This window comes from Aspergillus steynii (assembly GCF_002849105.1).
Source record: "Aspergillus steynii IBT 23096 chromosome Unknown P170scaffold_10, whole genome shotgun sequence".
In the NCBI taxonomy this organism is placed as follows: domain Eukaryota; kingdom Fungi; phylum Ascomycota; class Eurotiomycetes; order Eurotiales; family Aspergillaceae; genus Aspergillus; species Aspergillus steynii.
Genome location: NW_020194407.1, coordinates 1,417,952 through 1,443,644, shown reverse-complemented (window position 1 = coordinate 1,443,644; position 25,693 = coordinate 1,417,952). Strand labels below are relative to the sequence as shown.

The window sequence follows — 25,693 nt, the reverse complement described above, 5'->3', positions numbered from 1 at the left end:
TAGATGAGTATAGCTATAGTATACTTCATGACTGAGAGGTCAGGTAGGACTGATTAGCAAAACCAGTAGGACCAGTACCAACAAGTACAACAACCCAACCTGCTCAAATGTCCCTCCCATTCTTACCGTCCCCCTCGCCACCGACGATGATGGTCTCTGCGTCCTCCTGACTCCCCTCGCTGGACGACGAAGCTGATCTCTTCCTCGTTTCACTACCCACGATACGTATCAGCAACCATAGATAATAGATATCAACCGAGTGACCAGGAGAAAAAGAATGACAACAACGAGAGAGACTCACCGTCTGTGTATCACAATCGCTGCAATAAACCCCGCCCAGAGAAGAAAGTAGAACGCAAACGTGACGGGCCATCCCTTGGGCCAGCGCGGTGCTCCGTACGGTCCGGCAGTCGGGAAGAGGAGCAGAGGGACCCAGATGTTGAACGAGTAGCCGAAGGTCATCATGGCGCCCTGGATTGGTCAGTGCTGGTTCCGTTAGGTGGAAAGGGAACGGAATACCAAAATCAGAGCTCGTTCTTCAGAGTCATTGCTCACGATGGTGTTGACGGTCGAGTAGAGAATGGGACTGGCGCATCCGGCCACGCCGAAGAGATACCATGCGAAGAATCTAAAAGGTCAGATGTTGCCATAAGAGTCGTGACTGAGGACTTACTTCAGCCCCGTGGGAATGTTCCAGATGATCATGCACAAGGTCGAGAACAGAGAGCAGATCGAGATGATGGTGTAGATGATCCAGGCGGGATAGATCGCGGCGAGGGTCGACCCGAGCCAGGAGGCGACGATGTTGATGGCATACACGACGGTGGGCAGTTCGTTGATCTGGGAAACGGAGTATCCCTCTGCCTTGAGCCAGAGGTTCATGTAGCTGCTGGGGTAGTAAGAGATGATCATGCACCTGAATAAGACAGACTATGAGCATCCTCTGCAATGGCCACAAAAAGGCATGAACTCACGCATAGCAAAAGATAAACACCCAGATATGCCAGCGACTCAGCGTCCGCTTGAACACGTCAAGTCCCAGCTTGCCAGGCCTACGGATGTTCGCCCGTCGGGCTCGTTCTTTGGCCAGTGAGACGTCGCTTTCAGTTAGATAGAATGGTCTCGGCGAGTCCGGGATGCCGGGGAAGATGACGAAGCCGAGGAGGGCCACGGGGATGGTGAAGATGCCGTCGATGATGAACAGCCAACGCCATCCAGGCATGCCCGCCACTCCGGACAGGTTGGTATAGGCGGCCGCCTGCAAGTACCCGCTGACCATGGTGCCGAGTGGATTGCAAACGAACCAGGTCCCGGCTCGCTTGAAGAGTTCGGGGCCGGAGTACCAGGATCCTAATACATTCTTAGATTATCACCTCTTCTGAACTTGGCAGATGGTATGGTCTCTTACCCAGGATGAAATGGGTTCCTGCAAACACTGGTGCCTCTAGCATGCCCACAAGGAACCGAAGGGCATAAAGCTGACCGACGTTGGTCACCCGGCTCTGTGCGAATGTACAAATTCCCCATAGGACCTCAAGTCCGGGAAGCAGCCAGCGAGCCCTACCATGTCATCAGAACTCTCGACACCATCTTGGGGTAATAATCTGGGCCAAATCCAACTTACAGTGTTGGACGCGACATCAGAAGGAGACCAGGGACCTGGAACACCACGTATGCGGTGTAGTAGCAGACATTGAAATAGTTGAGCTCGTTCCCATTGAGATTGAAGTCTTCTTTGAGGCCGCTGACATAGGCATTGCTGATGTTTGTTTGGTCTATACTATGAGTTCCCTTGTTCAAATTGCGGACACGAAGCTGCTCATACCTAGATACTTGACAAAGACTGCATCCGTTAGCTACACCCACGAGTGTATAGTGAGAGACCTTACAGCAAAGACAGGCGAAGACCAAAATCGACACATCCAGCTTGAAGAGTAGTCTGCGTAGGTTAATAGACTCGAAAAATATAAACGAATTTGGAAGTATACTAGCCTTCTCTCCTCCGAGGGATAAGCCGACGGATACCAATTGAACACCTCCTTGAAAAGCCCTAAAAGGGAGCCTCTTCCCGGCTTTGAGTCCGACGCCGACATCGCTGCTGCTCTATCGCTGGAGATGTCACAGAGCCGATTTCCGCGAATCTGCCCCCATTATGTATGTATGGCTTGATCATTTCCGTCTCCTTCAAGCATCCGGTCAACCTGCAAGACCTCGCTGACAAGTGAGCAATTCCCCCACATCCATTCGCCATTGCAGATCCCAAGGCCATGCCGAGGCGGGGAGATAAGCACTCCACGGCTCTATGCAAGTGCTCATTCGAAGACAGCACCCGCTACGCCGACGGCGACATGGTGTCGGACGATGGCGTGCGCTGAAGCCTCAGCATCCGGAATCGCGCCGACCCTACGGCGTATACCAACGACGACCCGACGGGATGACATCCCACGCTAGATGCTCAAACAAGACGGATGTAGACCGAGAAAAACAAGGGTTGATATCGGCAGAGACACCGGCGCTGATTAGCGCATGCATCTCCCGAAGGCCTCATGGCACGAAGGGATTGCGTGCTTTGCTTGCTAATCGCAGCGTGTTCAGATGAGGGGAATTGCGGGGTGATTGGATGTGGCTGTAATGCTTGCCTTACTTATAGTTGCCAGCGGATTCCTGCTATCTGGATGGTAGATTGAAAAGGTGTTGATTGCAAGAGCCAGCTAGAATCACGTCGTCATCATGCCGGGCAAATTGATTGATCGTTACGACCATGTCCCTGAGACCAAGGAGGACTGTGAGCATTGCCTCTCTCGATATTAAAAAAGAATCCTGCTAATGTAGCCAGTGGACTGGGCGGAGCTTATCACTCTCGATCTGAGTCAGTATGATCAACCAGGCGGAAAGCAGGATCTTGTCAAGCAGCTGGAACACGCCGTGCGCTATGTTGGTAAGTATCCTTCATTTTTTATCAGTATACGGCTGTATATCTTGGATGATGTTAACAGCCTGGAAGGATTCTTCTACGTGAAGAACTTCAACATCAGCCAGGAAGAGATTGACCGTCAATTCGCCCTGGGTCGCGAATTCTATGCGCTGCCAAATGAGGAGAAACTCCGTTTCCACAATCAGCAGGACCTCGACAGGGGCGAGTATAACGGATACAGGCCTGCGGGTCAGCGCAAGTAAGATTCGATGTCTGAGCCTAGATGACAGACGTAATCGAGCTGACGGACGACCCAATAGCCTAGGGAACGGCCTCAAGGACAACGCCCAGGTGTACAACATCCCCAAGTTCGACGGCCACCACCCGCGACAGCATCCTCCGGTGCTTGGCGACAACCTGGCCGAGATCGAGGCCTTCAGCCGGAAGTGCCACTCGGAGGTGGTTGAGAAGCTGCTCCGTCTATTCGCAATTCTTCTCGAACTGCCCGACGAGGACCAGCTGGTTCGCGACCACCAATACGACGTCAAGGGAGAGGACCATTTGCGCTACATGCATTATGAAGCTCGCAACTCCGAGGACAACAAGAAGGTCGGCGGTCTCTACATTCCTGGCCATACCGACCTGGGCACGGTGACCTTGCTTTTCCGACAACCCGTTGCAGCGCTGCAGATTCTCAACTCCGAGGGTCAGTGGAAGTGGGTGCGTCCTCAGAATGGGACCATTACGATCAACACTTGCGACGCCTTGACAGCCCTCACAGGCGGGTTGATCAAGTCGAGCATTCACAGGGTCCATGCTCCACCGCCAGACCAGGCGCACGTTGACCGGTTGGGCGTGCTTTATTTCGCCCGGTAAGTTGCTGTCTGTCGGTTGGTTTGAAGCATCACTAATCTCGGAATAGGCCTAATAACCATGTTGTTTTGGATCCTCTCACAAACAGCCCGCTGCTCCAGCGCCTCGGGCTGACACACAATGTTTTCACAGAGCTTGGCCAGCATCTCACCACCGAGCAATGGGTTCAGAAGCGACAGACGCAGCAACAGCGGCGGAACACGGAGGTCAAGGTTTCTGACGAGGGAAAGTTCAGCTATGGCAAGAAGGACCTCGAGATCATCCCTGGTCTGCATGCGAAAGTGTATAACTAGATAGTTGTCGGGATTATTGTTCACAGCTATCAAGAGATGTTAAATGTATCTCTTTCACCGGAAGTTCGAAGCATCAGAAAAAGCCTAGTAACCACCGATCAGTAAGGACTGGTTCATGGAAAAGACAGCGAGAGTAAAGCAATAAAAGAGAGAACGAAAAAGCTACCAGGGTGATTGGACAGTGTATCAAGGAGCTCAACCAGTCTTTCCATTTCTCTTCCTCTTCCTATCCGAGCTGCTACTTTCCCTCGTCTCGGTCTCCAAGAACCCCGAAGCATCGAGATGCCTCAGCACCAGAGCCACCTTTTCGACATCCGCACAGGAGACATGCCCAGCCGAAGACTCGGCCTTGTTCAGTCGTTTCCGCAGCGCCCTTACAGCGTCCCACAACTGTCGATATTCCTGAGCATTGTACTTCACGTTAATCTCCCCACTGGGTTTGAAAATACTAGCACGTTGTTTCTTCTTCGCTGGCTCCTCTCCCGCCTCCCCTCCCGGCGCATCATCCTTGGGGTCATTCGTAGACGGAACCTCCCCCAAACAAAGCCAGAGGAAAGTATCATCACTGTAAAACGGGACCTCCAGCGGCGGGTCCCCAACCCCCGTCCCAACCGACAGCAAAAGAGACGCCGTGGCGGGCCCAACGCCACGAAGAGGGCCCGTCAGCATGTCAAGACTAGATTTGGGGAACTCATCCACTTCACCATCCGCATCATCATTGCCTTCGTCCTTAAGCTCAAGCCCATGCCCAGGGACAGCAGCAAACGCATCCGACGTGGCTTTTTGAACCACCTTTTCCTGATTTCCCTTGACCATACCAAGAAGCATGGGGCGAGAGACGCCGTGTTTTCTAGATTGAACCAAGAATCAGCACTGAAGAGGGGTTTCAGACCAAAAAAAGAGCGATGGGGAGGAGGGGCTGGAGAAAACACACAACTTCCACTCCATCACCTCGACCAGTTCCTCTTTCGTAAGAAACCCGCCTCCACCATTACTCCCCTCTGCCCTGTTCTTCACAAGCTCAGGAAGACCTTGATACCGTCTCTCATCGAGCCGTAAGAAGTCCTGCACTTCGCGGTCCACCTGTTCCGTCTGCGTTGCGTCGTGGTCAGGTTGCTGCTCCCTGGTAGCCGAGGAGCTGGATCTAGATTTCTTGGCCTTCTTCGCTGCGGCGGATGAGGAGCGAGCGGCACGTTCTGCAGCTTTACGACGCGTAATGGCTTCCACGGTCACAGGGTAGCAGTTGAGAAGACGGTCAAAGGTGTCACGGGTGATATGGTCAGGATGGAAATTGGGGAATTGCCCTCCTTGTGAAGGAGGGACCTGCGGAGTCTTCTCGTCGCCCATGATGACGGGGTCTTTGGGTATGGCTGTAGTTGGGATGGTTGAAGCTGGGCTGGGAATGGAGATGATGGATCGCCAAGACCCATGTTCATGTGATCCGGGGCACGTTGGGTCGTTCCGGCAGATCCAAGACACTTAATCTCTGGATCTACGGATCTCTAGCAGTGACATGGTGCAATGGAAAGATCAAAACTTTGTCTTTAGTCAGATTTGTATTATCACCATCAGATACAGGAGCAAAAACATTCAGTGAAACTTCTTGTCAGCGCTGAACCCATCACATAAAAAATAAACATCGCCAGAAACGCTCAACAACATTTCTCATCACACAAGATCGAGTTAAATGAACCTTGCGCCCATTGGCATGGGAAAAGAAAGCAGAGAGGAAATAAAGATTAGGTCCGAAAACATGAAGGCGACATTGCAAAGCCCACACACCCCTTTTGACCGCAACATCGCCAAACAAGAAAAATAAAAATAAGAATAAAAAATGGGTTGAAGTCTCATACACAGGAGAAGAGAGATGTCAAGATTACAACAAGCCAAGGGTCTCACTTGGAGCCCCCGTACAAAAAAGATATAAGAGATCTATCCTTTATGGTTGCCCACTAGGCTTGCGCTGGGGGTCTTTCTGATCTTTGTCAGGACTCGGGTCGGGACTGGCAAAGCTCACTCGTCTCTCGTCCCTGTCCCGATTCAAGGGCGGCACGACGGAAGAGGAGAGCACTCTCTCTTTCTTCCTGGCGTTGCCACGTCGAAGAGGCTTCGGCAAAGACGCGGAGGGATGAGCCGCCGCGCCGGATATCCTGGGGTGGGTTTTAGGATCGGTGGTCGCGGAAGAGGCCGTGCCGTCTTCGTCGCCCGCGACATCAATGTGACTGAAGTCCTCCTCGTGATCCCCGGCCTCGGACGAACTGGGACCCAGACTCTCCGAGTCGGACGCCTCCTCGTAGTCATCCTCATCGTCGCTCACCAAACTCGGGGCTTGGTTGGACTCCATGGTGTTTGGGCTCAAGTTCGAGGAACGATCAAGGCCGTCCACTTCGCGAAGTTCAAGGAGTTGAGTGGGCCGCGACGAGGTAGTCGGAGCGTATGGTGACTGGTAGGGAGCGGGCCGCGTCGGAGTTAGCGTTTCGATGGGGAATGGCCGGTGACTCGTCTTGTCCACTCCCTTGCTACTGCCGGGTCGTCGCGACGTCGCCTGCGACGCGGTCGTCCGCATAGGTTGCCGGCCGACGCGACCTCCCAGCGAGTTTTGCTGGTCCTGGGCCTCACCGGCTGGCGGCTGTTCCTGCTCCCCGTCCGATTCGCCCTCGTCCGAAGAATAGGCACCGAGGTCAATCGTCGTCTTCGCTTCCCCGACTAATCGATCAAGGTCCAGACTAACGCCCCGCAGCTGCATCAGCGACGAGAGATGGGGGGTGTCCGGGGAGGCCATGAAGGAGACGTTCGAGACGTTCGCCGTGGCAGGCGTGGTCTGCTTGCCGAGCAACGGATGAACAGATGCACGAGGTGTTTCCACCGCAGACGATTCTTGCCGGCCGGAGGTCGACGGCTTCCGGGGCGTCGCCTGGTCGCCGCCGGAAGTTGCTGACCCGGATGACGGCGTCTTCGACGACGGCTCGATGACGTGGGCCGACCGTATCAACGGATGAACATACCCAGCCGCGGCCGTGCTGGGGGGTTCACTCGTGCCTCCCACGATCGCACCCGCCTCGTTGACTTCCACCGGTTCCCCGGAGGCGACGGCAGCGGCATCGTGGCTGGCAAAATTTCGGTTGTGGGCAATGCGGCAGTGGTTGATGAAACCCTGCGTGCTGGAGAAGTTGTCGCGGCGACAGTCCAGGCAGATCAGCTTCACCATGACGCCATCCGACTTTCGCCGGATGATCATGGGGCCGGCCTTTTCTTTCGGAGCCGGGTAGCCATTGGGCAGAGATTGTAGCCTCGCGCTGGCGGCGGATCCGCGTTGAGAGCGAGACTTGCCGGCCGCGAAACCGGCGTCGCCCGCACTCCCACGCGTCGAGCGGCCTTCCACCGTGGGTGTCCCCACGGCCCCGATGACCGCGGGAGTGCCGGGCTCGATTTCGCCGCCGTCGAAGCGGGGGTCGGGCAGCAACCATCGCGCGTAGTGTCGCGTGTAGGGGCCGTCGGCGACGCCCCACGGAGCCGGAGAGCGCGGTGCAGGCCCATTTCCAGGAGCAAGCACCGCCATCCCCGTCCCGGCGCTGACGGACGGCGATAGTCCGGCGGGTTGGGAGGCAGGATACGGGATCTCGGCGCATCGCCGCAACTGTTCCAACGCGACTTGACATTTGGCGATCTCCAGGTCGATCAAGCGCATTTCGTTGTGCTTCAACAAGACCTCCAGACTGAGCTGCGCCTCGATCGTCTCGCGCAAGCGATCGACGTCCACCTTGCGCGAGGCGACATCGCCGTCGGCAGGGGTCGAGCCATCGGAAGTTGAATTTGGCGGATGCGACGCATCAGTGGATGTGGAGATGGGGTCGCAGGGACTGTCGTCCACGGACTCGAGCTTCTGCGTCGGGGCGACGGGATGAGCGGGCGCATCGTCGGCGCGCAACTTGGTGGCGACCGGAGCATCTTGACCGGGGGTCGGATCGCTGGAATGCGAACGCTTGCGCTTCAACTGGGGCAGGGCCAGAGTATTGACGCCTGGAGCGGCGCAGGGAGGCGAGGTGGCGAGCATGGTGAGCTCCTCGGCCATCACCTTGTTTCCCCCGATTGCAGAGGACCAGGGAAGCAGTCGAAACATGCCATGCGAAAGACAGGGCAGCGGGAAGGGAAATAGATCTCGGCGACAAGAAGAGGGGCGCAGCGGCGATGCGACACGTCACAACGGGGGTAAAAAAAAATTAAAATCAAATAAAACCCAACGTCGAGCGATTAAAATCTGCAACGGCGCATGCGAACGAGATCTAGATGCGGGTGGGAGACACAGGAATGGAAGATTGGAGGAGTGGAATGAGGCGTAGAAAGTCCGCAAAGGAGTGGCCGTGGCCGATCGGCGGAGGGAGCGGTTTGCGACCGGCAGGGAGAAAAGGGCAAGTAAGAGTGAAGGGAGTAAGGGAGTAAAGGGGGGGGGGAAGGGATGGGGGAAAGAGACGCCGGGCGCAACCAGGATGCAACCAAGCGATTCAAGAGGATGAGGTTCCCTTCCGATTGGATGGGGGAAAACGAGGAGGAGGCGATTAGAAAAAAAATAATAAAAAAAAAAAGAAATCAGAAAAAAAAATACAGGATGATAAATGATAAATCAGAAAGAAAAAGGAAGGATGGAAGATAACAAACAAAGCGGACGGGGAATGGACAGGATTGAGGCAAAGTATGTACGGATCGATCGCAAAGAATCCGCTAATCAATCAAGAAGGGAAGGCAAGGGAAGGCGAGAGGAACACGATCCACCGGCTCCGGAGTGGGTGGCGTAATCTATTAATAAGAAGGTACAGTCCGGAGGGAAAAGGTGGTCAACGTTCGCTCCGGTGACAAATCGAGCGTCAGGAACAGGCAGCAGAGGACGACGACTGAAGGTAGACAGACAGACAGACAGACAGACAGAGTCAAGGGATTTCTTGGGCAGCAGAGAGAAAGAAAACGAGGAAAGGAGGAAAGGAGGAAAGGAGGAAAGGAGGAAAGGAGGAAAGGAGGACGCGGATGGCAGCAGCTTTGCTAAAGTTTAATGACGACGGTAATATGGTACAAGTTAGAGTACGTGTAGAGTAAGATAAGTAAGGTAAGTAGTAGCAACGGTCACAACAATGGAGATCCCAAAAAGAAATATGGAAATCCGAAACAAAATCACAATCACACAGCCTGTCCGTCCAGGGACAAGGAATCAATGGGGGAGGTGGAAGAGAAGTCGACCGAAGAGGGAAGAATCCGGTTGGGAAGAGGGAAACTTGGTAGGGAAGGGAAAGGGAAAGGAAAGGGAACGGAAAAGAGGGGACGTTAGTCAGGCTGGACTTTTGTCGATGACCGCGCGATGATGGACTTTTCGCATTCATTGGACACGTCAAATTGGCGGGGCCATGATGTGATGCCGGGCCTGGCCGGGTCCATGGATGCTCCCCGTTGGCCTGATACCGTCCGTGTATCAGCATTCCTTTCAGTCTTACGTAGTAGTAGTCGTAGTAGTAGTAGTAGTAGTAGTAGTAGTAGTAGTAGTAGTAGTAGTAGTAGCAGTACCTAGTACCTAGTAGTTCTGTACGTAGTAGCAGTAGGTATCTTAACCCATCCATCCGATTCCTTCTTATCAGTCCAGGGTTCCTGATATCCCGGCCTTCTCCAGACCCGTGGTTGACTCCCCACCGGTTGAGTCCACTGCCTAGGCACTGCGCCATTGTATCCGGTCTTGCCTTTCTTGGTTGACATCATGCATCCGCCCCGAACGGATCTCTCGTGTCCTCCCCGTCCATTGGTCCATCGCTGCTCACCTCTGGCCTAGTCGACTGCCGGAGATTCGGCAGACCTCCCTTATCCCCGATCAGGATTAGATGCCTGAGCTGACTCCGGAGTATAGGATTCTTTAACTACCCAGGCATCCTCGCGGAGCTTTATGTTTCCGATCAACGGTTGTTCCTGGAAGAACCGAACAAAGACTCGCAGACCAAGTTTCTGCAGACTGCCTCCGGGACGGCATATAATGGTAAGTCGTCTCCTGTACCCATGCACATGGCATCTGGTTCCTCCACAAACAGATTTGGAAGGACGTTGAATCTGAAGAAAAATATGGAAGAGCGACAAGAGACAAAAAAATTGAAACAAAGTAAAAGCACTAGGACTCAACCGGAGACAGAATGAAGAATATCTCGCATGGGGCGTGCAAAAGTGGGAGAAAAAAAAAGAACTCAGACTAATATCGAGCAGTCCAACTCCCAGGAACGAGAAGCAGCTCGGCAATATATGTCCCAAGTCTGAGAAGACCTCTGCAGAAGTCGGAACTTCCGACTGAACCAAACTCAACCTCGGAGGCTGCTGTCCCGAGCCCTGGGAATTCCGAAAAACACCGCATTGATGGTTCCGCCAGAAGCTGGGCACGGCAGGATCACCATTGCAAGCGGGATGCTTTCTGCGAGGGACTGGACGCTGATTGCACCGAGAGGGTCCGGCGCTGATGAGGAACGGCGCTTTTCCCCACACCCCGCAACCCCGTTGGGGTTTGGCAGCAAACCCGGTCCTCACTATGCACCCCACTACATGGAGGATGGCCGACTGTAGGCGGGATTTGAACCTTCAATCTCGTCACTAGGTCAAATGGGCTTTTGCTGCCTAATGGGCGCGAGACTCTGGTATGGGTAAACGTCGGATGCGACTGGGACTCGGTTGTGGTTACCGGCTTTCTTCAGCATGCGCACATGCTCTACCAAGAGTTCAAAGCGTCCGTCTCCGCTCCACATGATGATGATCGTACGGAAATTCCTACTTGGCTTAGAGTGTGAGATCATTACTCCGACGGAAAGCTGCCACCGTCCGTCCCTATATGAGGCCGGATAGATCCATTGTCTCGGACATGGTCTGACGAGATACCTGCCAAAGAACTGTCTGCTTTCCGTTCCTCTCTCTTTCCCCCCGTCCGCAATCATGCATCTTTCTCTGGCACTCCTCGGTGCCCTATCTTGTCTCCCATCCACACTCGCACTTCCCCATCTCCAAGCCCGGAACTCCTCCGGCTACGTTGACTGGAGGACCTTCAAAGCCGAAGGTGTCAACCTAGGAGGATGGCTTTGTCAGGAGTCCACCATTGACAGCGAGTTTTGGGGGAAATACTCCGGCGGGGCAAGTGATGAATGGGGACTTTGCAAGCATCTGGGACCCCAGTGCGGCCCCGTTCTAGAGCATCGATACGCCACCTATATCACGGAGACAGACATCGACAAGCTGGCTGGCGCGGGAGTTGAGCTCATCCGCATTCCAACCACCTACGCCGCTTGGATCAAGCTTCCTGGCTCCCACCTGTACTCGGGAAACCAGCTTGAGTATATCAAAAAGATCTCCGACTATGCCATCAAGACCTATGGCATGCACGTTGTGATCGACGTCCACTCGCTCCCCGGCGGAGTGAATGGTCTCACCATCGGCGAAGCCACCGGCCACTGGGGGTGGTTCCACAACGAGACCGCACTCGACTACTCCCTGCAGATCGTGGACGCCGTGGTCGACTTCGTACAGAACTCCTCCTACCCGCAATCCTTCAGCATTTCGCCGATCAACGAACCCGCCGACAGCAACCAGGACATGTCGGTCTTCGGGACGCCCGCCGCCCTCTCGGACCGCGGCGCCTCCTGGGTCTTGAAATACATGCAGGCGGTCGTCGCTCGCGTGGCCGCGGTCAACCCTCGCATCCCGATCATGTTCCAGGGCAGCTTCAAGCCCGTGGAGTACTGGTCGGGCAACTTCTCCGCAGACACGAACCTCATCTTCGACGTGCACACCTACTACTTCGAGCGCACCAACGTCACGTCCCAGAACCTCCCCATGCACCTGAACTCCGACGCGCGCGCCAAATCCGGCGACGGGAAGTTCCCCGTCTTCGTGGGCGAGTGGTCCATCGAGACCGGCTCCAACAACAGCTTTGCCCTGCGGGAACGCAACTTCAATGCCGGCGTGGCTGCCTGGCGCAGACACGGGCAGGGCAGCACCTACTGGACGGCCAAGTTTTCGGGCAACGCCACGGTCGCCGGACAGGGTACGCAGGCGGATTACTGGAGCTTTGAGTCGTTCATTGACCATGGCTATGTTGGACAATTCGGGAGTAAACAATAGTCAGGGAACTTGTAAATACATTGGTTGGTAGAGTTTGATCTACCATCGAGAATCATTTGATCAATCGATACCCAATACCCTTTTGAAACTTTTGAATTCATTGAACCATAGCCGCTGGATCTAAGAGTAGTAAAACAAACATGGGGACTTGAAAACCAGAAAGAAATAGGTACGCCACCAAAGCTGAGTACAGGGAACAGGAAAACAGTAGGACCAAAAGCCGCCCATCCAAATCAACCCATGCAGCTCGATAATGATGATAGACAGGGAATCCGTATACATATATTGCAAAAAACGATCGTCGCGAGCATGAATCCAACAGATTCATCCATAAGTCAGTTACTCAATCATCAATCAATCAACATCCCCACCCCTCGTTCTTTTTTCTTTACTTTCCCCCGACCCCCCCACCCCATTCCAAAGAACCATATAGCGACCCCTTACTCCTTCATCCGCAGCACAAAGTTCACAATAACAGCCGCCAACAGCGACAGGGCCAGCACGGAGGGCCCGAACCGATCGTCGATGCCGGTGGAGCCTCGTTTGCGAATGCTCTGGGCGCGCCAGTGGAAGGTGACCAGGGCGTAGATCATGGACGCCATGGCGATGATGGTGAAGAGGCCGGCGGAGATGCGGCCGACGCGGTCGCCGAAGTTCAGCAGGCCGACGGCCAAGCCGCCCAGAATGACGGTGAAGTTGAGCCACGAGAGGAAGGTCCGCTCGTTGGCGAAGAACACCTTGGGTTCCACGCGGGTGGGAAGGGCGATGCGCTTGCCTGTTGGGTTTTGGTCCCGTTGGGATTGGTTAGGAGGGAGTTTTTATGGGATTATGAGATTATGGGTTATGACGACATGGGATGGATGAGCGGTGGACTTGGGAGAGAAGGTGGAAGGGGTTTGAGGCAATGGCGCATTGTGAAAGTGTGTGGATTACTGACCTGGCGCTGTTTGGAGGAGAGGTTGGCTGGACATTTTGTGTCGTGTGAGTGGGTGGTTTGGAAGAGATAGAGAGCAAAGAAGGGAGAGAGAGGGATCGGCCCAGGGACGGACGGCCGTTAATGATATCAGAGCCGGATTGAGACGAGTGGAGCCAGGGTTTCCGGCGACAAAGAACGGACGAGTTAAGAGATGACGAACGTGTGATAGTGAAGATAATGTACTCGACTCCTGCTCGTGCGAGGATCAAAGATTGCAGAAATGAATTCAACGCCCAGCAAGGACGGGGAGCAGGCCGGGGCAGCTGGGAGAGTATTTAATGGGTCTTTGCGCCCCGCCGCGAGGGCGATTGACGGGAGGTGCTTACCGCTCTGGGCTTAGACTGTGGCGCTCCCCGGTCGTTCTGCCGCTACTCACCGCGCTAGACCTCGCACGTGCCGGACTGATTTGCTGCCTGAGGTCGACCAGAAGTACGCGCTGTGGCGGTGCGGCGTCAAGCACCGCGCTAGGCCCGGTCGGGGATGGCGCGCCTCATGGTCAACGGCCAACCATGCGCCGCTCAGCCACATCCATGATCTCTCCTAAACATCCACACCCAAACAACACGCCTGTTCCGCTCCGCATTGAGTCCTGCTGCCACTCTCCTGCCCATTCTGGCCCCTGCATACGTTGTCCCTTGAGTGAGTACCGACGCTCTTCCCCACCTGTCCTTCCATCCCCGCAGAATGGGAACAATGCCCCCACAATCGCATCGCCCGCGTCGCTGGCCTGGTGCGGTCTTCCGATCAGGAACTCCTCTATGACTGCGATTACATCCAACGCACACGGCCTATGTTAACTGAGAGCCACGAACTTCCAGAACCCGCACCGAGATATCCTTCCCCCGAATCGATCATTCGCAATGGCTGTTGAGAACCCTCCCAACACCGTGAGTAATTGAGACTCCCGGCCGAAACAACGCTCTCCGCACGACTGTCCATACACACCCCCGAAGTCGTCTCTACTCCATACAACCCGCTGACCGGTTTTTCTTTCTGCTCCCACAGCCTGTTCCCACCGCGGAACTCACCAAGATCGCGACGGAGGTATGTCTTACTCCTGAACGGAGCTCCGCCTTCAACCCCGCTATCATACCGTGGCTTTTGCGCCCCGAACTGACAACCCTCAACTAGGCCTGCGACACCTCCCTGAAAGATGTGGAGGGATACGACCACCTGAAAGTCGGCGACTGGAACTCTCAGATCATCGTAAGAACTCCCGTCCCCGACAAATCATCGCCGCAATATTTCTCCCTGCTGGGCCAGCATCACCAATCGAATCACGTCTGACCTCTTTCTTTCCAGAACGCCATCCTCAAAGCCCTCATCGCCGCTACCACGCCCTCCACACCCTCGTCGGGCCCCCCCTACCGGTTCACCGTCAACAGCACCATCGTGCAACAAGGTCTGATCGACAGGTCGGCCGCCGCGGACGGCGCCGCCACCAACGTCGGCAAGCGCGGCATGCACTCGGCCTCCGGTGCCTACTGGGACGTCAACCGCGACGGCATGTGGACGTTCAAGTACCCCGGAGCGGACGAGCGGGGCCTGGACGTGGTGGTCAGCGTGACGTGGTTTGCGGTGAACTGAGCAGGCTCGAGTGAGAATGGGAAGAAAACAAAGTGAAAAAAGAAAAAAAAAAAAAAAGCAGATACTTTTATTGTTAGCCGTGACTGTTTAGGCTGTCTATTTTTATTTATATCTTTATTTATTGCCTCTCTTGTATGTATGTATACTGGGAACCCCTTTCGTTTTTGTTTCGATGGTATATTCTTTTCGTGCGGATCCTTCTTTCCCTGTCCGTCTTTGGAGCAGCGTGTTTTGAATAAGACGTCGGTGTTTGTCAATTACAACCTCAAGCCTTGAACTACCTACTTTGCTAGGGCGTAAATATACCAGATGATCAATTGACAAAAGCTTCTAGAACGTCACGCATATGTTGGTGTGGTATCAGACAGACGGCAGCGATCCTCGGATAAGCAAAGTCCATATGCAACAGAGCTCGTAAACCATCCAAAGAACCTCAAACAGAAAGAGAAGAAACAGCAGACATAAGATTAAGAGAAAAGAAAAGAAAAGAAACCGAAACTCCAATCAAGAGACGAACAAAGAAAAGGCAAAACACCTTTCTTCACGTCCCCAGATCCCTGGCGCCATGCTTACCCGTATTAAATAGACTTAATCGTGCCAATCCAAATCCTGGGTATCCTGCTTCACACGCCCTAATTAAGTAGTACAGTGGTACCTGGTCTCGTCCTACCGCATCTAACTATCGATTGCTCAACGAGGCTCGGAGTAATCGTTGAGAGCGACACAGACCGCGCCGCGGTGGTGTCCGCTGTACTGGCGAATGACTTGGCCGGACGCCAGCTCCCATAGACGGGCGTAGTGGTCGCTGGAGACGGTCACGAGGTAAGCCGAGTCGGCGGAGAACGCGCAGTCCCAGACCCAGCGTTGGTGGTTCGCCAGCGTCGTCTCCAGGTAGAGAGTCGCGGTGGTTGCGTCGATGGGAGGTCCGTCGGGCTGGACGGGGAAGGTCTGTTGCGGCTCGTTGCTGGGAGGCGGCGTGATCCCGTCGATGAGACTGAAGGGGTTGAAATCGGTGGCGGCCTTGACCTTGTCGCTGCCTGGCGTGCCTAGCTGACTGTCTGGCGTGGGTTGCGGCGATGCGACGTCCGGGGTGCCGGGGCTGAGAGCTTTCACTTTGGCCTTGGCCGCGGCCATCTTCGCTGGGGGGTAGTCCTGGTCCAGATTCCAGACTTTGGCCGTGTGGTCGGCAGAGCAGGTTGCGAGGTGTTTGACGTCCGGAGAGAGGAGGATTCGGGTGAGGTAATCCTTGTGGGCCTGGAAAGTGCAGATGGGTACGATGCGAGTGATTTCGGCATCCTGAAGCATGCGCCAGATGTAAACGTTGCCCTGGAAAGCATTAGATCGAGGCGTAGAAAAAGAAAATAGAGCGCATTTATGTTGACAGGAACCTGGATGATATCCTCACCTTCTTGTTTCCGGCACAGAGCAAAGAACCGTCACTTGCGACGCTAACACTCTGAACGGCAACGTCGTCTTCAGGAATCAACTGGTGGGTGCAGACACTCTCGCCCAGATCCCAGACCCGCACAATACCGGCGCGATCACCACTGATCAGCTCACCCTGATTGGGATGAATTACCACATCGTTCACAGGGGCCTTGTGTGCATAATTGCGCTGCAAACTGCCCGTGCGGGTGTCCCAGACTTTCACCGTGCCGTCTTCCGAGCTGGTGACCATCCACTTGCCTTCGCAGTGGAATGCGACCCCGGTGATGTTGTTTGTATGGCCGTCAAAAGTCATGACTGGGTTGGGATTGGTGGACTTGATGTCATATAGTTTGACATTGTTATGGCCCGCTGCCGCTAGATAGCGCTTGTCGGGGGTAATACAGAGCCGGTTTACCTGCGAGTCTGGGTGCTGGATGGTACGTGAACAGATGCCCGACAGCGCTTCCCAAAAACTATCGAAAGGAGTAAGCCTTGCAGACCAATGCCGTTGGGGAACCTGCTCAGGACTCACCGAATGGTATGGTCATAGCCCGCTATAGGCGATTTTCCCATCTCAGCACATGTCGTGTATAACATCTCACTATAAGACACAGGGTATCCCAGTATGCAGACTCACCTGTGCAGAGGATAACGCTCATTTTGGACGCACAAACCACACACGGTGGCTGAAGACAGCAGAGAAGGAGGATGCGCTGACTTTCTTTGCGAAGTGTCTCGGGTGAAGCCAGTACCAGAGCCAACTAAATGCCGGTCTTTGGGCCCGCCGATTCCACGGCCGCACCCCGCACGTGAGCGGTCATCCGGGCGGTGTGGAAGGCGGAGTCATCGCGCAGGTGATCCGGCGGTTGTTTTTTTTCTGCATTCCACTTCACTCGTTCTACTCTTGCATCCAAAGGTGACTCCGGCGATCGGTAGCCGGCTGTTTCCTGGAAGGATCTGTTCATCAAATTGGGCCTTCGTCTGGACTCTCTGGAACTTGGATGGTCCAAACTTTCACAAACCCTATATCGAAGGTGTTACGCTGGCTTAAGAGGTACGATTGCGCTGTGGCAAGGAAAAGCCCTTTGGCCTGGTTCTCATCTGCTTTTTTCTAGCCTATCATCACACCATATGGCCTGTTCGGCCCTCCTGCTACGTTGACTTCGTTGACGTATTCCACCGTTTGACCAACACTGCCGGCAGTCCTTTCCTTGGAACCAACTACGCCGAACGGTTTTGATACGCGATGGACGGAAGTGTGGTTGAAGGTATTTCTACCTCTCTTCAGACCTGCCCTCCTGATACCCAAGCTTTCATGGCCTTGGGAGATCTCCCGAATTCTCCATCCATTTCGCATCTGCATGTAAATGATCTGGGGCTTACACCTCCCCCTGGGTCCCCGCTGCAGCAACCTACCGACGTTCTTCGAAACTTCCCCCAGGGTGAGAAGCATGAATCGTCTGACGGAACTCCGATGAGGACAACAGATGGGCTTGCAATGCAAGATGGTTTAGACCCGTCGACAGGTATTGGTCACGATGGACTTGGTCAGAAGCAAGGGCATACGTTGTCTTCTTGGGGAACCGAAGGTTCCGGTCATGCAAACCAACATGTTGAGAAGCAGTCGACCGCCAGTGACATGCCGATGTCTACAGCCGATGAAAGCACGACCTCGAAACAAGAAATCCTTCCCGAGACGGACCACAACGCGATCGACGCGAACAAAGCATTCTTCTTCGACCAAGTATTTGATTCGGAAGCTGTTTTTCGGGAACTGGACGCGGTTTTCGCGTCTCGGAAACGGTCTGGTGAGGACGCATTTCCAGGAGAATTTGACTTTTGGACACAGCCGGTGAAAAAGCGATCCGTCGATCCGACTACGAACGAGCTATGCACCACTCCAGATGAAACCCCCTCCCTGTCGTCGGCAGACTCGATCGCACGGCTTGAACAAGGAGATAGTTTCCCCCACACTCCCGCAGGGACAGATCCGGCAAAGTCCCCCGACCAATTGTTCAATTCGCTGGATACACTTTTCGAGGATCCCGACTTTGATATGCCGCTGGAGACGCCTGACAGCTTCCCTTTTGATATGGAGCCCACCTCATTTTTCGATCAACCGCCCGATCAGGAGCAACTAGCCCCCAACCCGGTCAGCTGCCCCAACACCGGCGAACAGGTCCCAGAGCCTGCGGAGAACATGGATGTCGCACCCGGACCCGGACCCGCTCAACCGTGCCTCAGCGATATTACCAAAGAGCGGTTCTCGCTTGACTCTCAGGACGTCATTGCCAGCACCAGTCGGGAGGCTCTGCAACGGATTTACCAGGAGCCGGAGTACACATCGCCCTACCCCGCATATGGAGGTCCACTCGGGTATTTCCCATCTGCGCCAAGTGTCCACGTCCGCTGCATAGAAGTTGGGGATGACCGGACCAACTATCGGGTCTCCTGTTTGAAGCACAAAGTCCAGCACCTTACGTGTGAGCGAAACAAGTACCGGAATGCATGGCACGAATGGTCGACGCTCGACCAAAAGACGGGAAAAACGAAGGAGCAAATGCTCCGCGAGGAAAATGCGACCCTCAAGCGCGTCTCGTCGCAACACCAGAACCGCGCCGAGCAGTACAAGAAGGAGATTATCGAGTGGAAGAACAAGATGCGCGAATTGGGCATGACCTACAACAATCTCTTGTACGAGATCCATGTCCAGCGCCAGATGCCTGCCGTGACGCCGATTCCCGCCGGATACAAGCCCCCGACCGCTCGGGGCCCTCCGCCGGCAGCCGTGACACCGTCGGCATCTGGACCACGTCTCGTGCCCCATGGCGCACCGGCGCCTGACGCCTCCGCTGCCCGAGGGCACCAGCAGCAACCGCAACAGCCTTGTGCGACGGCCACCTTGGCTTCGCGCCCGGCAAACCGTGAGTCTAGACCCCAGCCGGTCACCATCGATCTCACGGAGGACACGACCGAGCAGTCACCCGCTCCGGCGCCGGAGCCGTCGCCAGAAGAGAAACGACAGCGCATCGAGATGCTCCAATCACTGCGCAACAAGAAATACGGCTGGCTCAACGAGACGGAATCGACGGGGTACTCGGGCGCACGACGTCCTGATGGGGTGGCACCCGTCTCGATCAGCCACCGCGATCAGCCGAACGGCGAGGCAGCAGGACAAGGAAACAGCGGTGACACGGACGACGAACTGGCGCGTGCAATGGAAGAGGAATTGGCACAAGCCTGAAGATTGATGATACCCATACTACCATACATACTTGCATGGAACACTTGATTTCGGGGCGTTTTTTATGTATTTTTAGACATTTAGCATAGCGATCTGGGAAACCGGCATTTGCCGTGACTCGAAAAGGACGAGTTACTTTATGAACATTTACACTATACAATATACACATCAACAAATCTTACAAAATTCAGAGGCAAATGCGATGATATCGTAGGTAATCAAGATTTGGTCGTAACGATCGTAAGATGAGAATCACCAGGCAGTTCCTATCAAACACATCCTTTCTTCCTTCTATACCGTCCATCTAAATCCACATCCGCCGAATCCCCAGAGCAGCATGTATGTATATAGGAAATCCAGCCCAGTATAGTCAAAGCCTGCTATATAACCACATAGATAACAACACAAAGAAACTAATCCACAGAGCAACATGTATAGAAAAATCTAGCAAAATTCCACGCCAGTGATCCCAAAGATGAGAAAAAAGAGAGCAAGAGCAAGAGGGAGGACAAGAAGAAATACTCAACTCAGCCTTCTCCCTCCGATGTAAGCTTTAAATCCAAAAAAAATATACAAACCCGACCAGTCCGGATCTATTCCGTCGTAGCGGGACTATGCGGTGCGGCCTTCTCGCGATTCAACTCCGCCGAGCCATTGGAGTCAGTATTCGTCTGACCGGCGGAACTCCCTCCACGCTTCAACTCCTTCCGGGCCTTCCGCCCCCCGCAGCAGGCAGCACACGAGGACCCCAGCTGCCAGAGGAAGGGCAGCAAGTTAAAGGCAGACGCAACCCACATGAAGGCCATCATCTGGGAACCGACCTCGGCGTTGATATTCAGGTCCTGGGCGGAGTTGGTGAAGACGTTTTTGAAGATGATGAACATGACGGTGGCGACGACGGAGGGGACGATGGTGAAGAGGGCCGTCAGGAAGGTGAGCAGCAGGAAGGGCAGGGAGCGGAAGAGCACGAAGGTGCGGCGGCGGTGCGTCGGCGAGGCGGCGTTGACGGAGGCGTCGGACGAGAGCGACTGCGGCGGGCGCGACGAGGTGGCCAGCGGCGACAGGAAGATCATCACGAAGGTGAGCACCGCGGCGGTCAGGAACAGCCCGAACATCCAGTAGGAGGCTTTGCGGGCGATCTGCAGCGCCGAGGTGATGTCGCCGGGGAGGGCGACTTGACGGGGTTAGTGATCGTGCAGGGGAGGCGAATGCAGGTCAAGGGGATTGTGATATATGCACGGCAGCTGGGAAGAAACATACTGGTGGCGCCCGACAGCAATTCACTCAACAGGATCGTCACCGGATCGAACCAGTACAGCGTCTCGGGCTTCGAGCAATGCGTGATGCCGCTGTCATTGTAACCCTCGCAGAAATTCCACAGGCCGACCTGGTAGAAATCGTGCAGACCGATGGACCGGGCGATACTGTTGATCAGGACGGCATTGGGGATGGAGAGCGGGACGATGTTGGAGAGATCGATCTTGAGGAAGTAGGTGTCGCGCAGGACGGGCTTGTTGGCGACATTGCCGATGACCACCAGGACGAGGAAGATCCAGGCGATGAGATAGAAAAAGGAGCGAAGCAGGCGATGCCAGAGCACGGTGGAGCGAGACCGTCCGGCGGTGGGAGGCCGCGGAGGAGCTTTGCGGAATAACGGCAATTTGGCCATGGACTGGGTTTTTTTATTTTCTTTTTTTTATCTTGTCGATTGTTCGAGACAATCAACACGTGGGGGGATTGGAATGTGGGCAGAGAGGGAGGGAGAAAAAAGAAAGGGAGGGGGAGGGGGAGCAGAAGGGAAGGAAACGAAAGGAAGGCGAGTGATGAGGTATGATATGATATGATATAAGATGGACTGGGATGGATCTAGGTGGAGGTTGGCAAGATGACGTGGTTCGGGGGCTCCATGGACGAGCACACACGAACCAGACGGGATTCTGACAGACAGACGGGATCGATGGAGGGAAAGTGGGAGCAGAAGCCGAGAACCACGACCAGGAAAAAGAGCTGCAAGTGCAGGGACAGGGGCAGGGAGACAATAAAACCAATACAACAGAAAAAAAAGCCACCGGCGCAGCTAAGAACCGGCTAGTCAGAATTATCTGCTTCGGGGGTCTGGCCGATCGGCGGCTAGACTTTTAACCTTTTTAAAGTAGGGCTGGTGGGCGTCGCCCAATTCCCAGGACGAAAACCCTGAAACCAACAGAAACCGGCAGCGATCATCGGGCGTCCTTCGTGTTGGGTGTGGGCCGTCTATTCCTGGAGCAGCAATTCATCGACCGGATTGACAGATCGGAGGAAAACGACGACCATCGCCGTGTCTCAGTTTCGCAGCGGCCTTGACTGAGTTTCGCGCGAAATTAGGGGCGGTCGGCGTTGGTCTGGATGGGCAGCGATCTGGCCTGTGATTGGCCCCGACTCACTGGACCCAACGTCATGCCGGCAGCGGGTGGGGCGCGGTTTGCCGGCTGCCTGGGATGGGCGACCCGCTGATTGGCCAGGGGGCGCCGCCACAGACGCAGCTCCCCAGCGGATGCCGATTGGGTGGGGCTGACTCGGATGACTCAGCCACCCTTCAGGTGTACGGGTATCGTCATACGGTACGGCCAGACCCAAAAATACGGCATTCCCTTGAAGGCATTTGCGGCGGAGACTTTCTTCTTCTCTTTTTCTCCCTTCCTGTGCATATTATGGTTGATTCCATCGACGCTGTATATATCATATTGTCTCCCCTCCCCTCCAGATCGTCCTTCCTGAGCGTGCCATCCCCACCATGCGGTTGGTTTCCCTACTACCGCTGCTGGCTGCAGCCGTTTGGGCTGCAAGTGACAGCGATACCTCGTCCGACTCCAAAACCACCCTCACCAACACCAACACCAAGAACATCCTCACCTTGGACGGCACCATCACCGCTCCCATCAGCGATGCCGCCACGCGCACCGGTCACTACCTCTCCTACACCTCCACCAAGACCCTGCCCACCAACCATGGCGGCATGGTAGGCTCAACCGGCCTCTCCGGCTCCGAGTCCGCCGTCACCACCGCGACCACCGGCAATGCCACCACCCATACCACGCCGACCGACTCCATGACCCATCTCATCGGCAACAACACCTCCAATGCCACCCACACGGCCCCGGCCTCGTCCTCCTCCCCCGTCGTCAACACCCAGCCCTGCAATGGCTACACCGAGTTCTGCGCGCGCAACTACTCCAACATCACCATGGTGGCCGCCCACAACAGTCCGTTCGTCAAGCCGGGCAACGTGGCGGCGAACCAGGCGCTGGATGTCGAGGCTCAGCTGAACGATGGAATCCGCATGTGTATGTCTTCTTCTTGCCTGGTGACCCCCTCCTGTCTTACATCGCCGAAACTAACCCCAAAACAGTGCAATTCCAAACCCACATCGTCAACAACACCGTGAAGCTCTGCCACACCAGCTGCGACCTGCTGGACATGGGCCTGCTGGAGACCTACCTCAGCACCGTCGCGCGCTGGATGAAGAGCCACCCGTATGACGTGGTCACCATCCTCATCGGCAACTACGACTACGCCGAGCCCGGCAACTTCACCGAGCCCATCCGCAAATCCGGCCTGCTGGACCTGGCCTACACGCCGCCCAAGATCCCCATGGCCCTGCACGACTGGCCCACCCTGTCGACCATGATCCTGTCCGGCAAGCGCGCCGTCCTGTTCATGGACTACATGGCCAACCAGACCGCCTACCCGTGGCTCATGGACGAGTTCACCCAGATGTGGGAGACCCCCTTCTCGCCGACGGATCGCAATTTCCCCTGCACCGTCCAGCGCCCGCCCGGTCTGCATCCGCCCGACATCCGCAACCGCATGTATCTGGCCAACCACAACCTCAATCTGGACCTCAACTTTGCCAACCTGAACCTCCTGATCCCCAACACCGCGCAGCTGAATCAGACCAACGCGGCGGAGGGATTCGGCAGTTTGGGTTGGATGGCCAGCAACTGTACCCGTAAGTCCACTTACTCATTTTCTTTCTGTCGTGCCTCAGACTCAACGAGAACGGAACACTAACCTGTACAACAGGGGACCACGCCCGACCTCCCAACTTTCTTCTCGTCGACTACTACAACTACGGCCCCGTGAACGGGTCGGTCTTCCAAGTCGCCGCCGACATGAACAATGTCACCTACAACGGCAAATGCTGCGGCACGACGTCGTCCGGCACGAGTTTCGCGCCGCACGGCATGGCCATGTCCGTGGCACTGATTGCGGGCGTACAGTATTTGATTTCGATGTTTTAATAGCCTTGCTTTTTGGGTTGGTTTTTTTATATATAGATATTTATCATTGTAGTTATGAGATACGACCGTGCGAATTTTATAAATATAAGACGCTGTAGATTATACTATATGGCATCGTTCAGAGGTTTCAATGAATAACTGACCACATATTCTCGATTCGAGTTGAATGAATCATCCAACACCGGTCCTCCGTACTGCCTTGCACCAAGTAACTACCTACTAGAGCTATACTGAACACCAACTTAACCGGTCGAAGAACCCTCCGCAGCACAACTATCTCCATTCAGCGGCTGCTCGCATCCCGCGAAACAAAACTCCTTCAGCACCACTCCGCCCTGGTCGTCGTCGCATCGGAACAGGGCGTCGGATGGACGTCGCGCCGCCAGGGACTTATAGGGGGTGTTTGGGGCGGCGAAGATGGCCGTGCGAAGATCATCGGGCGAGTAATCTTTGTGTTCACGTTAACTTGTATGCTCATGTGGTGGGATGTACGAAGGATTGGCATTTGACAAAGGGGGGGTAGGATTTCAGACACTACTCCATCAGGAGGCTGTGTTTGGGCAGTAGTGGGGTTGGATAGACATGACAGAACTAGCACTCCAGACTAGCAGATCCTCTCGTACGTACCGTGGTAATTCTGCAGGGTTGATCCACAATAGGAGAGGCCCTGTCTGCAGGGCTCGCTGAAGGCCAGGGCGCCTGAGATTAAGGAGAGCGAGAGGAGCGTCTCGGTCAGGGGAAAGGGGGAGAGGAGTTTCAATTGCATGATGGTGAGACTGGGAGGGTGGATCTGATAGTCGGGTTTAGTTGTTGCCCGGCGTTAAGTTAACTATCGAAATATAGATAGGGAAAAAAGTGGAGCGGGAGGTCAACGCTCGAGAGTAAAGTCTGAGAAAAGAACTGAGCTCGAGGAATCAGACTCGGACTGTATTTCCGGTACTCTATATACTGATCACTGGCTCTCATTCTCTGGGTATGAAGATCGTCCGGTTTAATCAATAATGAACAACACATCTCAATAAGTTCAAGAATGTATGTCTCATTGGCTGGCGATGAGAGGAATGAAGGCCCGGTCCGCCGGAAACCGGTTTTTGTAGTTATACAGAATGTGTGCTGTGGCTATGAGAATGCTGCGCCTTCTCTTTCTTTGGTTCATCGGCGTGGCTCGTCGGTCGAGTGCAGAAATCTAGACTCGGAAGTGGGTGTGGATGAAGCTCTTCGGAGGGACTGGGGATATCCAGCATTCCAGCGAGACGGAAATGTTCTCCCTTTCATAATTCATTCGGCAAAGCTGGATTAGACTACACGGAGCGAGGGGGTATCTGATCCAGGCCTCGACAACAAGAAATGAAGGGTTGTTCCCACGAGCTGCAGGAAAAGAACCGGTCATCATGATGGACTGGTCGCGGCGAAGCCTTGGAAAGAGAGATCCTGCTTACCATGCAAGGAATCCCCGATGCTACTTTCCTCTGTCGTTGCCGAGTGGAATGATACGAGACAACTGTAGCCATTGCAATGCGCACATACCTTTCTTGTGGAATGAAGCTATATGGTCACCCTGAGATGAACACCTTTCTTTCCGTATCATTTGACCCTTAGAAGGAATGTCAAGATGGACGGTAGACTGTGAGTCTGACTCGCGGGCCTATTGTTGACTCTGTGATTTACAAGGGGGCGGGAGTATTTCCATCCACCCTCTCTCCTATTGGAAGAGACCAGAAGAAGGTTCGACTGGAATTTCTGCTTTCTTATCCTTTGATTCTGGGTCATTTGATCAGGACAAACGAGCTCCTTAGATAGAGCACATGCAATCTTCTCATTCCTAGATTCTTGATTAGTCGCAAAGCCAATGCAGGTGGATTGGGTAAGACTCACTATGAGAGTCAGATTCCACCCAAAGGCAGTAGACATCTTGAATTCAGCTTGCAGAATTGTCCATGGCAGTAGCCTGCAACTTCTGCCAAATTAATC

At 54.6% G+C, this 25,693-nt stretch overlaps 11 protein-coding genes across 11 annotated transcripts; 5 read left to right on the top strand and 6 right to left on the bottom strand.

Annotated features, from left to right (window-relative positions):
- Positions 1 to 137: 137 nt before the first annotated feature.
- Positions 138 to 2,208, bottom strand: P170DRAFT_459528 (MFS general substrate transporter; the record flags this gene model as incomplete). Its single annotated transcript, XM_024851874.1, has 10 exons — positions 1,989 to 2,208; positions 1,890 to 1,926; positions 1,826 to 1,843; positions 1,625 to 1,775; positions 1,409 to 1,560; positions 975 to 1,350; positions 674 to 916; positions 520 to 628; positions 302 to 471; positions 138 to 212 (listed from the first exon to the last, which is right to left on the bottom strand). Coding segments are annotated over exons 1-10 (1,434 nt in total), but the record flags the coding sequence as incomplete, so codon positions are not given.
- Positions 2,209 to 2,730: 522 nt separating this feature from the next.
- On the top strand, positions 2,731 to 4,080 carry P170DRAFT_369124 (iron/ascorbate family oxidoreductase; the record flags this gene model as incomplete). The annotated part of the gene is made up of 5 exons (XM_024844894.1): positions 2,731 to 2,785; positions 2,837 to 2,938; positions 3,005 to 3,173; positions 3,235 to 3,786; positions 3,837 to 4,080. The coding sequence occupies 5 exons, from the start codon at positions 2,731 to 2,733 to the stop codon at positions 4,078 to 4,080; spliced, it is 1,122 nt and encodes a 373-aa protein (XP_024699301.1).
- A 195-nt stretch (positions 4,081 to 4,275) lies between these two features.
- On the bottom strand, positions 4,276 to 8,134 carry P170DRAFT_369681 (uncharacterized protein; the record flags this gene model as incomplete). Its single annotated transcript, XM_024844921.1, has 3 exons — positions 4,276 to 4,930; positions 5,015 to 5,387; positions 6,085 to 8,134. The coding sequence occupies 3 exons, from the start codon at positions 8,132 to 8,134 to the stop codon at positions 4,276 to 4,278; spliced, it is 3,078 nt and encodes a 1,025-aa protein (XP_024699300.1).
- Positions 8,135 to 11,025: 2,891 nt separating this feature from the next.
- P170DRAFT_369106 (putative glucan 1,3-beta-glucosidase precursor) lies at positions 11,026 to 12,207 on the top strand (the record flags this gene model as incomplete). The annotated part of the gene is made up of 1 exon (XM_024844892.1): positions 11,026 to 12,207. One exon carries the CDS (start codon positions 11,026 to 11,028, stop codon positions 12,205 to 12,207), a length of 1,182 nt encoding a protein of 393 aa, XP_024699299.1.
- Positions 12,208 to 12,643: 436 nt separating this feature from the next.
- On the bottom strand, positions 12,644 to 13,434 carry P170DRAFT_441432 (putative vacuolar transporter chaperon Vtc1). The gene is made up of 2 exons (XM_024850309.1): positions 13,145 to 13,434; positions 12,644 to 12,982 (listed from the first exon to the last, which is right to left on the bottom strand). The coding sequence occupies exons 1-2, from the start codon at positions 13,176 to 13,178 to the stop codon at positions 12,648 to 12,650; spliced, it is 369 nt and encodes a 122-aa protein (XP_024699298.1). The 5' UTR covers positions 13,179 to 13,434; the 3' UTR covers positions 12,644 to 12,647.
- Positions 13,435 to 13,877: 443 nt separating this feature from the next.
- Positions 13,878 to 15,115, top strand: P170DRAFT_67088 (dynein light chain Tctex-type family protein). The gene is made up of 4 exons (XM_024855332.1): positions 13,878 to 14,070; positions 14,189 to 14,227; positions 14,315 to 14,389; positions 14,486 to 15,115. Exons 1-4 carry the CDS (start codon positions 14,044 to 14,046, stop codon positions 14,768 to 14,770), a joined length of 426 nt encoding a protein of 141 aa, XP_024699297.1. The 5' UTR covers positions 13,878 to 14,043; the 3' UTR covers positions 14,771 to 15,115.
- P170DRAFT_394147 (WD40 repeat domain-containing protein) lies at positions 15,069 to 16,929 on the bottom strand. Its single transcript, XM_024846048.1, has 4 exons — positions 16,836 to 16,929; positions 16,731 to 16,752; positions 16,176 to 16,671; positions 15,069 to 16,096 (listed from the first exon to the last, which is right to left on the bottom strand). Exons 1-4 carry the CDS (start codon positions 16,855 to 16,857, stop codon positions 15,461 to 15,463), a joined length of 1,176 nt encoding a protein of 391 aa, XP_024699296.1. The 5' UTR covers positions 16,858 to 16,929; the 3' UTR covers positions 15,069 to 15,460.
- Positions 16,930 to 17,093: 164 nt separating this feature from the next.
- Positions 17,094 to 19,608, top strand: P170DRAFT_67067 (uncharacterized protein). Its single transcript, XM_024855331.1, has 2 exons — positions 17,094 to 17,252; positions 17,314 to 19,608. The coding sequence occupies exon 2, from the start codon at positions 17,445 to 17,447 to the stop codon at positions 19,440 to 19,442; it is 1,998 nt and encodes a 665-aa protein (XP_024699295.1). The 5' UTR covers positions 17,094 to 17,252; positions 17,314 to 17,444; the 3' UTR covers positions 19,443 to 19,608.
- Positions 19,609 to 19,643: 35 nt separating this feature from the next.
- Positions 19,644 to 21,524, bottom strand: P170DRAFT_394141 (SUR7/PalI family protein). The gene is made up of 2 exons (XM_024846047.1): positions 20,703 to 21,524; positions 19,644 to 20,616 (listed from the first exon to the last, which is right to left on the bottom strand). Exons 1-2 carry the CDS (start codon positions 21,109 to 21,111, stop codon positions 20,036 to 20,038), a joined length of 990 nt encoding a protein of 329 aa, XP_024699294.1. The 5' UTR covers positions 21,112 to 21,524; the 3' UTR covers positions 19,644 to 20,035.
- A 578-nt stretch (positions 21,525 to 22,102) lies between these two features.
- Positions 22,103 to 23,815, top strand: P170DRAFT_459521 (PLC-like phosphodiesterase). The gene is made up of 3 exons (XM_024851873.1): positions 22,103 to 22,765; positions 22,831 to 23,430; positions 23,505 to 23,815. Exons 1-3 carry the CDS (start codon positions 22,216 to 22,218, stop codon positions 23,720 to 23,722), a joined length of 1,368 nt encoding a protein of 455 aa, XP_024699293.1. The 5' UTR covers positions 22,103 to 22,215; the 3' UTR covers positions 23,723 to 23,815.
- Positions 23,816 to 23,964: 149 nt separating this feature from the next.
- On the bottom strand, positions 23,965 to 24,488 carry P170DRAFT_480933 (uncharacterized protein; the record flags this gene model as incomplete). Its single annotated transcript, XM_024853826.1, has 2 exons — positions 23,965 to 24,170; positions 24,350 to 24,488. 2 exons carry the CDS (start codon positions 24,486 to 24,488, stop codon positions 23,965 to 23,967), a joined length of 345 nt encoding a protein of 114 aa, XP_024699292.1.
- Between the last annotated feature and the right edge of the window lie 1,205 nt (positions 24,489 to 25,693).